The sequence below is a fragment of the Acanthisitta chloris genome, unplaced genomic scaffold (genome assembly GCF_000695815.1).
Source record: "Acanthisitta chloris isolate BGI_N310 unplaced genomic scaffold, ASM69581v1 scaffold23678, whole genome shotgun sequence".
NCBI classification, from domain to species: domain Eukaryota; kingdom Metazoa; phylum Chordata; class Aves; order Passeriformes; family Acanthisittidae; genus Acanthisitta; species Acanthisitta chloris.
Genome location: NW_008689013.1, coordinates 2,910 through 17,891, shown reverse-complemented (window position 1 = coordinate 17,891; position 14,982 = coordinate 2,910). Strand labels below are relative to the sequence as shown.

Here is a 14,982-nt window from a genome sequence, read left to right as displayed (position 1 = left end):
TTTGTCCGAAGAAGGAAACTTGAGGTTGCTTTAAACACATCAAGGGCAGAGCCTGGGAATCAGGAGAATTCTCCCTTGGGGTTCTTTTGAGGCCAGGGCTCATTTGGGTGCACACGATGGCAATGCCACTGAGTTAGTCTGTGGTATTTCAGGCAGCCTGCTCAGACCTTACCTGGATAGCCACCAGCTCTCCAGTGCTTCTCAGCCTTCACTGGATAACTTAGAAAGCAATGGGACTTTGCTTTAAAAAGTTTTGGAATTGTGTCATCTACAGACCAACTGTTGATCTCTGCCTGCCTTTTCAGAGCAGGAAAAGTTTTTCTTTTAAATACTATTGGACTCATTCATATCCCTCATCAGTTTATTTTTAAAGCTGAGCGGATGCTTTAAGTTTGACTCTGGAGGGATCCAGTCAGACAGAGGGTGATGTTTTATGAACAAAATACAGGACTTTAATCAGATATTCTTTAGCTACTTTAATTATGATCTGTGTTGTTTCCCATGGTACTGCATCTGCTTGAGGTTATGTAGGATAAAAATCAGAGATGATAGAAACAATATTTTGAAAGTGTCCTACATAGTGGGTTTTTATGGGGAATTTTCTCTTAACATTTACCATTTTGGTTGACTCTTCCGTGGTGGTGTCAGACCCGTTCAGAAAAGCAATAGCCTACTTTATAAACCTGCCTTCCCTCAAAGAGTTGAATCAAGTGTTCACCCTTACAGTGCTTGTTTAGGGCAATGCTGCCTCTTGTATTTAAATGTGCAGGAAAGGCCTGACCTGGAAGTACTATGCAAAGAAAATTCTATACTTCCTCCGGCAACAGAACATATTAAAAAATCTGAAGGAGTATCTGCAACGCCCAACTGAGCAGCAGTCGTTTCTGGAGGGTAAGTGGCAGAAATCCCATGTAGAGCACCTAATGGCAGTTTCCCATCGTTGTTGTTGGACTTGGAAGGAACATTCCTTGCTTATATTTCCTCTAGCCCTTTGACTGCGACTCAGAATTAATTTGGGGGTTTTGATGTACCCGAAATCCTTAAAATCCTGCAGCAGTGTTGCATCAGAATGTCAGGATGGCATTAGCTTCTGTAAGTGCTGTGTGCTAGAATAATTGCCCATGGACAGCTGAGCTGTAAAGCAGTGCAGAAAATGTTTGAACATTTGGATCTTGAACAATGTGCTGAGGAAATCAGCAGTAGCTCAGCGTCCTAGTTACTGGCTTTGCAGAAGCATTTTAGTATGGGCTACACACAGCCTAACAGACTAACTGATTTCTAGTCAACTCCCTGCTATCTCCTTTCTCAAGAGCTTCTCAGATAAGGGCAAGGAGTAAGCTGCAGACAGAGGGAATTGTTGGAGCTTATAGCCCTGTGGCTTTCTCTCAACTGTGGAAGCTGAAGTGTAGAGCTGGAGAGTGGATGCAAGTCCAGTCACTTGGTGGGAAGGGACATGCATCTGATAACAAGGAAGAAAAAGCTTCTCTGCAGTTCGTGCCCTCTGGTTGATTATTCTCCTCCTCAAGCTTACTGAGGAGAAGACAGTTTTCGGAATAGGTCAAAAGCTGCCAGTGTCTGTAGCAGAGTCCCTTGCTCTTGGTATACGGTCAAAGATGTCATATGAAAGAGTCTCAAACACCAAAGCTGATTCTTGTTAGTAGCAATGGACTTTGAAGAAGGGCCTGTGTTGCAGGGCAAGCCAAAAGTGGCTTTTTCTAGACACAATTAAAACAATCAATTATGTGGCTTAAATCATATGGGTCATAAATAGATGGATTTGTCTGCCATGAAGGTAGTATTAGAGCACCAATGGGTAGTCTCTTGTGGAATTTCACTTGGTCAACACGGAGAACACTTCATGGGGACAGAAAGAAGACATGGCTTGGGGCCCTGCTGAATTCCATGAATTACAGGCCTGTCATGGATGTGCTAACAAAGCAATGTAGGAAGCTGGAAGAGGTATGATCCATGCAAAATTCTTGCAGGTGGCAAGATTCCAAAGGTTGAGCAATAGGAGGCTTTGAAAAGAGCAGTGGTGACAGGATGACAAGGAGAAGATTCTGTGAAAGGGCTATTTTCTTCCTGCAGAAATTTGACAGAAGAGGCTTAAACAGAAGGAAAATGAAAGTTTGTTCTGTTACAGTGGGTTTATGGTAAGAAGATGGAGGGCAGGTGTGAGAGGGAAAGATGATTATAACAGAACAGGGTATGATGAACAAGAATGATAGCTATGGAGATTGTGGCAGGGAAAAATCAGAACTGAAGCAGAAGGGAAGTTGGGATTGTTTCAGGCTCTGAGTAAAAGAGACTATAAGTTGGGATGGTGCCAGAAGATGTGGTGTGACTGGAGAGCTGCCTGGTTAAGCCTGGTCTAGCAGCATACCTGCTCAGTGTCCAAATCCAGTGCTTTCTCTTTTAGGATGGTGGAGAATGGAGTACTGAGTTTAATTGGTTATTTATCATGTCAGCTTATTCGTTGCCTTCAATGTGGTAAATCCAATATATGGCTGCAAATCTTAAACAGAAAGCTCTTGTGTTCTGCTGCAATTGCTTGCTGCATGCCTGGAATTTAAAGTAGGTAAAACTAAGCAAAGAAAAAACTCAAGTCCTGGTTCTTATGTAGTTTGTCTTTTCCAGGTGCTGTTTTAATTGATCAATACTGTAACCCTCTGTCAGACATCTGCTTAAAAAGTGTCCAGGCACAGGTGGATGATATCACAGATAAAGTGCGCAAAGTCCTGCGGACAAAAAACCCGAGACACCCCAGCTTGGCTGCCAAGGCAGGTACTGTACAGAAACATGTGCTTTACTGCAGAGCTTTTCTGCAAATCTGCATCCAGGCAGACAAAGTGAAACAGCTGTTGAATTGTGGCAGGTTAAAGAGTTGTTGTTCTTTATCCCCTGGCAAACACTTTCTGACATTTGCTTAAACCGTCATTCAGGAATCAGCTGATTGTTCAACCACAGAGACTCAGCTGCTCAGGGTTCTGTGCATCTGATGCTGTCTAAGCAAAAAGAATTGGGGGAGGCAATTCTTTCTTTTCATTTTTTCTCATTTGTCCCTGAAGTCTTAATGTCTGTAGCATAGCTGTGGATAGGGGGGATCAGCCTCTTTTCTGCAAGTCTCAGAAATTCAGCATCAATAGAACAGGTGCATGTTTTAACATTTCCAAAGGTCAGGCAGCATCTTGCTCCTTGGTTTTCATAAGCACTTTCTAATGCTTGCTGACTTTCAAGGAGAGAATGAGCCTGGCCATGTGAAGGTTTCTGGTGTAAGGATCATTACATCATGTGTTCTCAGTCTTTACTTTGTTGTGTTTGTTTACAGGAGAGGTGCAGATTCCAGAAGTGGAACTTCAGCGGCAGGTGCTTGATGCTATGAACTGTGTCCTGTATGAGCAGTTAAAGTACAAAGGAAATGAGCTGGATTACTATAACTCCCTGAATTCATACATTCACCAGGTATGTGTGTGTTAGGCAAAAATTAGGAGACTGCAAGATTAGAGACACTCTGTTGTGCTTATTTGTGTGACGGTAGCCAGATAAATAATTCTCTCTGAAGAACAACTTGCTCTTAAGTAAATATGTCATCCTTTAGTTCATATTCTGTCAAATTGGTGTATTTTCATTTGTGAAATCAAACCTAGAAGTTTTCTGGTTTTCTCAATATCCCACATGTTTTTCTTACTTTTTTCTCCCCCAGGTTTTGATCCGTAGGACAGGAATTCCCATCAGTTTGTCTGTGCTTTATTTGACCATTGCCAGGCAGCTGGGAGTCAAACTGGAACCAGTCAACTTCCCCAGCCATTTTCTGCTGCGATGGTGTCAAGGAAAAGAAGGGTGAGTGAGCTGATGAATTCTGAAGTTGTGCCCACAGTAACAAAAGCCAGAAAGCACTTACAGCTCAGACTTGTACCAAAATGCTTAGTTATTCTCCCTCTGGAATTATAACCTGTACAGAGGAAAAGATCAGACCTCCAGAAAAGTTCTCCGAGAACTCGGGTCTGCTGCTGCTAAATGGTAACAGATTTCCTAAATTAACAGTAGCCATGAGGTAATGTTTCTCTTAAACTTATGGAAAAGAGGGAAGGTACCAGGTAATCTCTGTTTAGGAGGAAGCTGAGGAATAAATGACACTTGTTTTACAAACAAGCTTGAAAGTGCTAAGGGAAGAAGAGAAGTAGCTAATGCTGCTTTACCATGAGACCCATCATCACTACTTGGTTTCTCTGTTGTTTCATTAGGAGCACAGACATTTTTGACTACACCTACATCGATGCCTTTGGGAAGGGGAAGCAGCTGACAGTGAAGGAGTGTGAGTACCTGATCGGGCACCACGTGACAGAGGAGTTCTATGGAGTGGTGACTTCCAAAGAGGTCTTGCAGCGTATGGTGGGAAATCTCTTAAACCTGGGCAAGCGGTGAGTTGAGGATCATCTGGCCTGTAAGACCATATCTAATATTACTTCTTCACAGTATGTGAATGTGTGCTTCAAAAAGGTGTCAGTCACCCCAGGGCATCTTGAAAATTCTGTCAGCACGTTGCCTTGTCTAGTTACTGTTAACCACCTGAAGCAAGTATTGAGTGCAGATAAGAATACTTAGTTAAACTAGTTTTCCTCAAGAAAACAGGTCCTTTTTTACTTTGTGAAAAGCTAACAGGGACTGGCCACTGCAGAGATTCTTGTTGTCATCTGGTAAGCACACCCCACAAGCTCCAATGAGCAGTTTCAGAGATGCTGTTGGTGTGTAAAACAGATAATCCCTCGCCCAGCATAGACAGAAATCACAAGAGTGAAAAGATTGCTTTAGGTGCTAGGGGAACAAAAGCAGATTTCAAAAGGAAGTGGCTTGGAGAGTGAGTTCTCTGCATAGGATTGTTTGACCAAGGAGAATAGCAGTGAAGTGGGAGGGCAGAGTCCAGGCAGTTGTGCAGTGTTTTCCTTCCGAGCAAGCTCTGCTGTTACGAGTGTCAGTCCATGCCGGAGTCACTGATGGAATGAGCATGGCTGTACCTGCAGCATCATTTCTGGGGACACTTCCTGCCCACCAGAGTACTGAGGTAGGGGTTGCAGAGCTAGCCTTAAAACTGAGTTTCTTTTTTGTCTGGCAGAGAAAGCACTGATCAGTCTTACCAGCTCTTGAGAGACTCATTGGATCTATACCTGGCCATGTATCCGGACAATGTGCAGCATCTAATGCTCCAGGCTAGGTTATACTTCCACCTGGGAATCTGGCCAGAAAAGGTACCTTGCCACTCGGTTGTATGTTTTCGGGTAGGCTAAGCACTGTTAACACTGCTCTATTGATTTTTGCACCACGTCAGCTTGCACTGCACTCTGCCACAAGTTGTTTCTGTAATAAATGCGATTGAATGAGCTATCACATTGCAGAGAATCAATTTCTACTATGTGAAACAGGAAAAAGAGGATGATTCTTGCCTGCTTGTCCTAGGAGAGACTTGTGAGCAGCCTTGAGTCATAATTAATGATTTACTGCCCAAGCCTCACAGCTTATCTTGCAGCCAAGACTGGACTGTAAGTTATGTTTGCTTTCTTCCTAGATTTTGGTAGTGGTGGTAGGACTCTTGCTGGACTCATGCAATAGGAGCAATTACCTTATCAAAAAACTTCAAGAAATTATCTTATATAAATATGCCCAAAACTGTTCTCTGAAACCTTGGCCAAGCAGTCTGTGGCTCTTGTGAAAAAGCAACTTGATATTCCTGACCTTGAGATTCTTTTTGGATGTCACCTTCAGTGTAGCAACTTGTGAGTTTGGGAAAGAAGGTGCTGAGATTTACAAGTTGTCTGGATCATCCAAGTCTTTTCACTGAATCAGGGGAGGGCACAGGGAAGAAGCCTCCAAGTCAAAACAGTATAATTTTTTTTGTGTGTCACTGCAGCATGGAGGTGTTCCTGCTCAAAACTTCCTGTGCTGCTTCAGTGGAGCTCAATGCTTGGGCAATGCCTCTACTGTTACCAAATGTGAGGTTTGGGGTGGGGACAGAAGGATTGGCTGGACCGCTGAGCAGAAAACAAAGCTTTTTCCACCAAATTAACTGCAACAGGTCTGCTGGAGTTTTTGAAGAACAAACTGCAAAGCTTGGCATTCCTTATGGCAGCAAATTTTAGGGTCAGCACAGGAGAAACAGCAAGAACTAAGAAACTGTGTAGGAGAGGGAGTCAGTGAGTTGAAATGACAACCGTACTTAAATAGGGGATAGCTCAGGGAAACACTGAGAGATCTTCCTTCCCCTTCCTGGCGCTCAGGGATGTGTTTGTAAAGCACCAAGGTTCTATGTACTTGCATTTGCTGCCCCTTAGACACATTATACAACTCCATGGCTGAGTTTTACATGTAGTTCTCTGTACCATGTTGCCAGATGCAATGGAAATGTGCAAATTTGGACTTTTCAGGATTGCATCCAGTCGTTCCAAGCTCTCAGGTGGGATTGTACCTAGCCAGAGGGAATGCTTTTATGTCTGACAGGACAGAAGATAGCAGACTGTACAGAGTTCTGCCAGGTTTATGGAAGGGGGTAGAAAAATTTTTAACATTCTGTGTAGTTCTGTACGACTTTTATCTTAAATGGTTGTAAATAACAGTAAATGAAATTCCCAAGAGTCCCCTGACCGCTGTATGGTCACTGTTCTAGGCCTTCCCTTTTCTGTAGGAGTTTTAGGATTTTCACCTCCTTCTTAATTCTTGAGAGCTTTAAGGTGACCAAGAAGTCCGAACTGTGTTTCTTCTCATACCTAATTACTCACTTGTTCTTTTTCTGAGTTGATTTTCTTCATCTCGTGGCTGATGTTCATGGCTCAACAGCCTGAGATTTCTTTTCCTCTTTGCTGCTGCTCTGAACTTAGAATGACCAGACAACTGCCTGGATGGATGAAGGGAGAGCAGTGGACATTGTGTGCCTTGACTTCAGCAAGGCTTGGGGCACTGTCCCCCACAGCATCCTCATAGGCAAAGTTAAGAAGTGTGGGTTGGACGAGTGCACAGTGGGATGGACTGAGAACTGGCTGAGCAGCAGATCCCAGAGAGTTGTGATCACTGGCACAGAGTCTAGTTGGAAGCTGTCACTAGTGGTGTCCCACAGGGTTCTGTACTGGGCCCAGTATTGTTCAACTTGTTCATCAGTGACTTGGATGAAGGGACAGAGTTGACTCCTCAGCAAGTTCCTGATGGTACAAAACTGGAGGGAGTGGCTGATACCTCAGAGGACTGTGCTGCCCTTCAGAAGGTCCTCAGCAGGCTGGAGAGATGAACAGAGTTGGGCCTGTTCAGCCTTGAGAAGAGACTGCTGAGAGAGACCTCATTAATCTGTACAAGTATCTGCCCAAGAGGATGGATCATGCTGTGTTCAGTGGTGCAAAAAAACAAGAGAAGAGGCAATAAGCAGAAACTGATGCCTGGGAAGTTCCACCTGAATATGAGGAAGAACTTCCTGTGCAGTCACTGAGCACTGAACAGATTGGCCAGAGATGTCGTGGATTCTCCCTCACTAGAGGTATTCAGGAACTGTCTGGACACAATCCTGAGCCATGTGCTCTGGGCTGGCCCTGCTATAGCAGGGAGGTGGAATCAGATGGCCCATCGTGGTTCCTTTCAACCTAATTGATTCTGTGAGTCTGAAACTTTCCAGCATGTCATCAAGGAGACAGATCTTTTGCCAGGTGCTAAGGTGTGTCAGATTTTGGAACTCTTGACAGTGCTGGAGGCTTTGGATGTTGGAATGAACAACCTGTTCGCACAACAGGTTAAGGGTTTTTAACTTGTTTTAACAAAAGTAAATTTTTTTTTTTGCATTGCCTGCCTCTAACAAACTTGGCAGCAGATGCTTGGATGGTGTGCCAGAGGGAGTTGGTAGGCTGGAATTCTGAATCTACAGGGTTTGCTGCTTAAAGAGCATGTCTAAAGTTAGTGTGTAGTCATCTTGGGACATGCAGGTTTTCTGTCTTGTTCACTATTCCATAGTAAAGCATCATGGAGGTTATCTGTGTTTCCTTCTCTGCTGTCCTATTTTTCCCTGCCAGGCTCCCACAGACACGCTGAGGAACTTGTTTAAATTCAAATATTTGTTCTCAAGTACAGCAGAAGTCACCTGGAATCACCTGACAGCAGCAGTGTGGGAGACTGGCAGCAGTTCCTGAGAAATGCTCTTGTCAATGCCCTGTGGTCACACAATACAACGCGATTAGCTTCTGTGACTTAGTTTAAGGAGTTGCTGTGCTCCCCAGTGCCCTTCCTTGGAAGCAGGAGCTTTACAAATAGAAAAGGAGAGGACTGTGTGCAGTTACTGCAGGCTAAGCATGAACTGTTCCTTGGGAGTGTGTAGCTAGAGAAGTTCTCAGTCCTGTGTGGGAAACTCATGTGGCAGACCATTAGAACTGGGCACATATTTCTTAAACTAGCTGGGCCTATCTGTAAGTGTTGGGCTGCTGTAGAGGCTTGTTCTGAATCTCTTTTTGTTTTGGTTGCTGAAGGTTCTGGACATCTTGCAGCACATTCAGGCGTTGGACCCGTCGCAGCACGGGGCAGTTGGGTACCTGGTGCAGCACACCCTGGAGCACATCGAGCGGCGCAAGGAGGAGGTGGAGCCTGAGGTGAAGCACCGCTCAGATGAGAAGCACAAGGAGGTCTGCTTTTCCATTGGGCTGATAATGAAACACAAGAGGTGAGCTCTCCAAAACCTTCCCCACATTAGCAGCCTGCACTATACCAACGAGAGCAGAAGTGTTTGTTCTGACAGTAATGAGATGTGGTTTTATCTGCCAAGGAGGTGCCTGGAATGGAGAATGCCAGGCACATGCATCTGTGCCATATACCCTGTAGGAAAATGTGAGCAACTCTCTGTGTTGGGAGAGAGGAAGTGTTTTTCATTGCTTCTGGCTTGCAGGGAGGTTTGTGAGGTGACTTATCTGAGTCATCATATATCACACAGGTAACATTTCCAGAGCTCTGGAAGAAACATCAGAAATCAGTTAATGAGGGCCTGTGGAGCAGAATCTACTTCAAAAGAGATTGTAAGATTCCTGAAACAGCTTATGGACCTTTCTCTGTGCTGTTATTTCCTCCTTTTCTTATGCTGCACAGAGGCTTTGTATTCTTGTCTGTACTGCTCTGCCAGAGTGACATGCCGGCGCTGAGTTGCTTGGGCCACTCCTCCAACTCAGCAAGAAAGACATCTGGAGCATTTTTTTAAGGGCATCAGCAGTGACAGATCTAATACCTCATGATTGATCTCATAAATATTCTGTAAATAATTATGCCTTTGTTTCTGGGAGCTCAGTGTTGGGATTACCGTGTCTGTGTGATGGGCGCAGAAATAATTGCACAACACATTCGAGTGGTAGATTTTCTCTTGATTTCTTGTTTCCTGTTCTGGTTGCTGACTTCCAGTCTCTTTCCCATTCTCTTTTCTCACATTTGGGTTTTTTCTTTGTCTTCAACTGTTTATCCAGTCACTCCTAGTAATTTCCTTCCACATCAAAACACACACATCAAACAATCTTTCTGAATTGGGATTGGTTTTTTCCCTCTTGTTCCTCTTCTCTTTGTGCCAACTCACAGGAGGTTCCTATCCTTTGTGCCATATTGGCCTTGAGGAAAAAGAGTTTTCACAGTCTTTGGTGTGCAATGTCTTTATTTAGGTATGGCTATAACTGTGTGATTTATGGCTGGGATCCTGCCTGCATGATGGGGCACGAATGGATCCGGAATATGAACGTCCACAGCCTTCCCCATGGCCCCCACCAGCCCTTCTACAATGTCCTTGTGGAAGATGGCTCTTGCAGATATGCTGCCCAAGGTAAGCAGGAGGCTCCTGTGTTTGCTGTCTGTTTGGAAGTACATTGGGAGAACGGGATGCTAAAGTAATTAACTCTTTTACCTATGAAACATAAAACTGTTAGTAAAGGTTGAGGTAGGAAAGAAAATGATCCTGACTCATGGCCTGCTTTGTTTGCTCTCCTTGAAATCAGCACTGCTAGGAATGGACATTAAGGCCCAATCTGGTGTAATCTCCTCTTGTCCAAGTGTTTCAGACGTGAGTGGGTCTATGACGTGAGCCTTGATCGCCGTTTTGAAAGCAGTAATTCAACTTTGGCTGAATGCTGAAGGTCTGTCAGCAGCTCCTACTCTTGGAAATGATAGCTGTGCTTTGGGCAGGACCTGGAAATTGGATCCAGTCAGGGAGCACACAGGCTTTGCTTATCAGGGCAGGTTCTGAGCAGTTGTCATTGAGAGAGGATCCTGCACATGCCTGGATCCCAGAAAACAGATAACCTGGATCTTAGTGCCACCTCTAATAAGAGCAAAAATTAATGTCCCTTTACAAGCACAAAGAGATGTAGAAATCCCTGTCACATGTTCTTTATGTAACATACTGTAAGAGGAAATTCTTGTCTGATGGTCAGAATATGTGGTTAGGATACAGGAAGAGGTGTCAAACTGAGGTTCAAAAGAAAATGAAAAACGCATCTGTGACTCTGTATATTGTAAAAAGAGTGTTTGCTTCGTGTTTGCATTCTCCCTGTGACACAGAGGTGTCCCATCCAGCTGGCAGGGCAGCTGCACAACCAGAATGTGTTTGCTAGGGGAAGATGTGGAAGCTGCTGGAGGGGAAATGCTGACCAAAATGCAGTCAGCCCTTTTCCCTAGGTGCTCTCTAGATGTTCTAGCCCCATTCCTATGAGCAAGAGGTGATTTTACAGAAAGAGACACTCCTACCTTTGTACTTTTAAAGTGCTGATGTTTCCTACTGTCCTGAGAGTTGCTTTATATTCAGTAGTGCAAAAAGATGAAGTGGGAATATTGCAGCTTAGCCTGATGGCTCAGTAGGCAGGACTTTGCCTCTGAGAGAATCTTAAAACTCAAAAATTCTTGTGTGCCATGGGTTGATATGAAAATATGCGTCTTGGGGGAAACTAATCAGGTAATTGTCCACAGTGCTGCTGGGGCTGAGTCATCCCTTGTCATTTGTCTAATTGTTCATAAACAAGCAGAGTGCTGGCTGGTCCCACAGCACAGTGTATTTCAGCCAAGCTCTGGGTCTGACACTTGTCACTGTGGCATCCAAGTGTTCTGATATTGCTAGGGAAAATTGAAGGGTTTGTGCTTCCTTGCTGCCTGACTGTTGATACTCCCTCTAAAATACATCCTCAGATCTTTTGGGAAGGATTATTTTATAACTTACTGGTCTGACTTTGGGGAGGGGATAAGAGTTTATTACTGAAAGAACCTGAAAGAAATCTGCATGTGGAGTTTGATCTGACCCGCTCAGAAATAACACCAAGCTTATGCTCCTCAGTTTGAGGCCTTCCTGTAAATCTGCAGGTTGAGCTGTAGCCAATTCCAATACACCTGTGTCATGCAGTGAGTTTGGTACCTGTCCACTCTGGTCTGTCTTGTCCTTGCTTTGTGGCAGCACAGGCCAAATACCTGTGGCTCAAAACTGCTCATCAGCATGTTTCTCAGGCACACACCTTGTGCTGAACTTGCTTGTCTCAGCCTCTTGCCCCCTGCCAGCTCCTGTTCTGTCACTGCTTTTCCCTGTGTGCACAGCTCAGTGCTCACCATGCTGCTGCAGAGTACTCTGGAGTGTAAATTGTTTTCCGCAGTGGTGCAGTATCCAAAATGCTCCTTTGCAGGCTGTAGGACTGCACCAGCCTGCTGAGGGATGGAAAGCTCTTGTGCTTTTGGCTGCACACACTGACATGCAGCAGCTTCAAAGAGCCTGGATGGATTAATGTGATTTCTGTGCTCTCTGTAGTGAACTGAATTTCAGAGGAAGATTATCCCTGACTGATGTTCTCTGCAGCCCATCTTGTTCCTTCCCTACCCAAAGTCAGACTTGGGGACTTAGAAAGCTTTTTACATAATACTGCCTGTATTATCTGGCACTGTGCTGGAAAAAATGACATCATCTAGAGAGTGCTGCAGGGGACTGGGATTTGCTCCCAGTCACCCTGCTCTGTACGGACACTGCGGGAGCAGAGCTGCCCTCGCCTGGGGTCACCTTTGGGTTGTGGTGCCACTGCTTCTGCCTTGTTTAACTCTTGTGCCTAATCAGGTTGTCTTGCAGTACAGAGGAGGAACTGGGCTGCTCTGAGAAAGAATCAACGTATACTTCTGAGAGACTTTCACTTAACTTGGGGAAGTTTGGATTTAGGAAAGTTTATTTTGCTGTGACACATGCCTGAAAACCAAGCTGGTGACTTAAAGCAAGGAAGCACTTGGCTCCTCTGGCAGCAGCCTCATGCAGGTGGTCTCACCTTGGAGCATTTGAGAAGGATTTATCCTAAAACTGGTGTCCCATGTACTGTGAGGGATCAGGGCTCAGCACAGCAGCTTCTCCCTGTGCTTACAGCCAAGGCCAATGACCAGCAGAATGGGAGCAGCATCCTGCTATGTCAACCAAATGTCAGACAATCTCAGGCATAAAATAGTTCCCATGCCAGTGGTCAATAGGGTCACTTAGGAGGTGCAATCGGATTAGATTAGGAGCAATCAGATTGGCAAACTGTGCACATTTTCCAGGATTGGGGGTTGTTTTCAAAGCATTGGGAGTTGGTGTTTCTAGAGACAGAAACCAGACCTGAGAGAGGCACAGCATTTATTGCCTTGCAGCAGGCCATTTCCTGTGGTGATAACTGATTTTTTCCTTTGCTAACAGAGAACCTGGAGTATAACTCTGAGCCTCGGGAGATCCCTCACCCTGACATTGGCCGCTATTTCTCAGAGTTCACCGGCATCCACTACCTAGCAAACACTGAGCTAGAAATTCGGTACCCAGAGGATTTGGAGCTCACACGTGCCACAGTGCAGAAGATCTACAGTTCAGGCAAGGAGTGAGAGCCAAAGGCAGCGTGAGGACAGAAGCAGCTGGAGTGTAGCTTTACCCTCTTTGCAAAAGTTGTGTGGAAAGCAGGGTTGGTGGCAATCTTTGGCTTAATGCATTGAAAACTGCATTGAACTTTGTTACTGGTGCTAGAGCATCTCTCTGTTGCCTGCTTGCCCATTCTGGCCCAAAGGCACAGGAACACATTGTATTTGAGGCCAAGCATAAGGATCTTGTAGGGACAGCCATGCTGTCCTTCAGAAAGATCTGTACACACTACTCGTTCTGTGGTTGTCTTGCCTTAGAAGGTTGACACACTGAGAATCCTGGTGTGGAATGTGGAAGAGCTCCCTCTTCCAGAGAACGAAGTTGCTTGTTCTTGCAGTATTGTGGAATTTCCGTTTGGTTGTGTTTGTTTGATTTGTTTTTTAATGTTTATCTCCTGCAGGTGATAGTTTTAAAAGTTTCTTATGTTTCAATGTTGTCTTCTACAGTCTGAACTTTTGGTCAGATTGGCTTCACCTCTGTAGTCTGATTGTTCATAGAGCTACTGTTCCAGTTCTGAATATCCTCATGGGCCTGGCAATATACTTGTGGGCCTGGAAAAGAGCCCCAGCAACAAAACCAGCAGCACCAAGGCTTCTGGGGGTGGCAAGTGCAGTGCTGACACCAGGGTCCAGTTGGCCACCTTGCTGATGACACGGACTCTCCTAATGCAGAAGAGGAGCTTCTAGCCCTTTTTTTTTTTAACAGATCCAGTCCATCTTCTCATCTTTCTTTTTGGTCTGTTCATCATGTGTCCAAGGCAGGATCTGGTACAAAGATCCAAGGCACAGCCTTGAGTGCTCCCAGGATGATTTGGAAGCTCGTGGCACTGTTTCATGGAAGCCTTGAGGTCAGTGCCAGAATTACTTTGATGTACAGGGAACTGCCACTCGCTGCCATCTCCAATTTATAGGTATTTATGCAATACAGTGGAGTCATGACTGGAAACTGGCTGCACCTGGAGTCAGCCAAACCATGTCTGAAATGAAAGTTAATTCCTGCAGCTTGAGGCCTTCTTCCTTTTTGCCAAAAGACAATGGATTTTGGGGGAGTGCAGACTTCCTTGCCTACAAGGAAAGAGCTTTAGCAGCTCAAGGCACCTGATTTTGAACATGGTTTAAAGGCCCAGAAAGAACAACTGCAGAAAAGGTTTTCCTCTGAGTTCAGGGGTTATGGAGTTACAAAGCGACAGTGTTTGTGCATAACTTTGTGGTTTCTGAAGCAATGTGTGTAGACTAGCTGCAGCTCTTGTCTCCTGTCACTGTCCAGTTGCCACACAGTAGTTATCTCACAGTTGAGAGTTAGGTCTCATGCCCTGTAGAGTTAGTTGGATGCTCCTAGTCTGTTACAGCACTTCAGGTATTGCCACGTGAAATCACACAGCCCTCCTCTAAAACAATGTTTGAACTGCATGTCACTCTGCTGCAATCCTGAGTACTGGTTATATGTGAGAAATAAACACTGAAAGCCCAGCACTGTGCCACGGAGTGGTGGTGGTCTGCAGGGGTCCTGGGACTTGAGGAAGAGCAGCCCTGTGTGGATAGTGCTGAGGAATGGGGAAGGTGCCCAGCTCCAAGATGAACTGTGTCTTTAAAAGATCATAATGATTGAATCACAGATTGGTTTGAGTTGGAAGGGTCCTTAAAGCTCATCTAGTTCAAGCCTTGACATGGGCAGAGACACCTTCCACTAGCCCAGGTCTGTACTGACATGAATGTGGAGGGAGGGAAGGATTTCTATTCTGGAGCAGGGTAGGGAACCCTGGGACAAAAATCTTAAAATGCATCTCTTGTTCTTGAGGGTTGGAGTAGACCCCAACCCTCCAACCCATTTTAAGGGTTGAAAGCAGATGCCAGAAGATTCCTAGCACCCCTGTGCAAGGTTGGGAGTGGGGCTGTTTGATCACTGGATTGATGCTGGTAGCTGAGAATAGGCAGAGTAGAGCGTCAGCTCCCTGTTCCCAGCCCCAGCTCTGTGACCACATGGATATTAATGAGTTTCCTGAGATGTTGTGCTCCCCTCTGCCAGATGAACAGACCAGTGGCCTCTCTCAAGTCCATCGGGGGAATTCCCACATGCTGAGCTCACAG

At 45.1% G+C, this 14,982-nt stretch overlaps 1 protein-coding gene across 1 annotated transcript in view; it reads left to right on the top strand.

Moving 5' to 3' along the window:
- The window catches only part of FBXO21 (F-box protein 21), a gene marked incomplete at its 5' end in the record, with an annotated part of 18,613 nt that extends 5,616 nt beyond the window's left edge, over positions 1-12,997 (top strand). Inside the window, 9 exons of the mRNA XM_009081274.1 lie at positions 770-891; positions 2,638-2,784; positions 3,329-3,462; positions 3,704-3,840; positions 4,245-4,421; positions 5,114-5,246; positions 8,493-8,683; positions 9,660-9,817; positions 12,683-12,997. Of these exons, the coding sequence (XP_009079522.1) occupies positions 770-891; positions 2,638-2,784; positions 3,329-3,462; positions 3,704-3,840; positions 4,245-4,421; positions 5,114-5,246; positions 8,493-8,683; positions 9,660-9,817; positions 12,683-12,861 (1,378 nt within the window). The remainder of the gene's footprint in view (positions 1-769; positions 892-2,637; positions 2,785-3,328; positions 3,463-3,703; positions 3,841-4,244; positions 4,422-5,113; positions 5,247-8,492; positions 8,684-9,659; positions 9,818-12,682) is intronic.
- Positions 12,998-14,982: the final 1,985 nt, after the last annotated feature.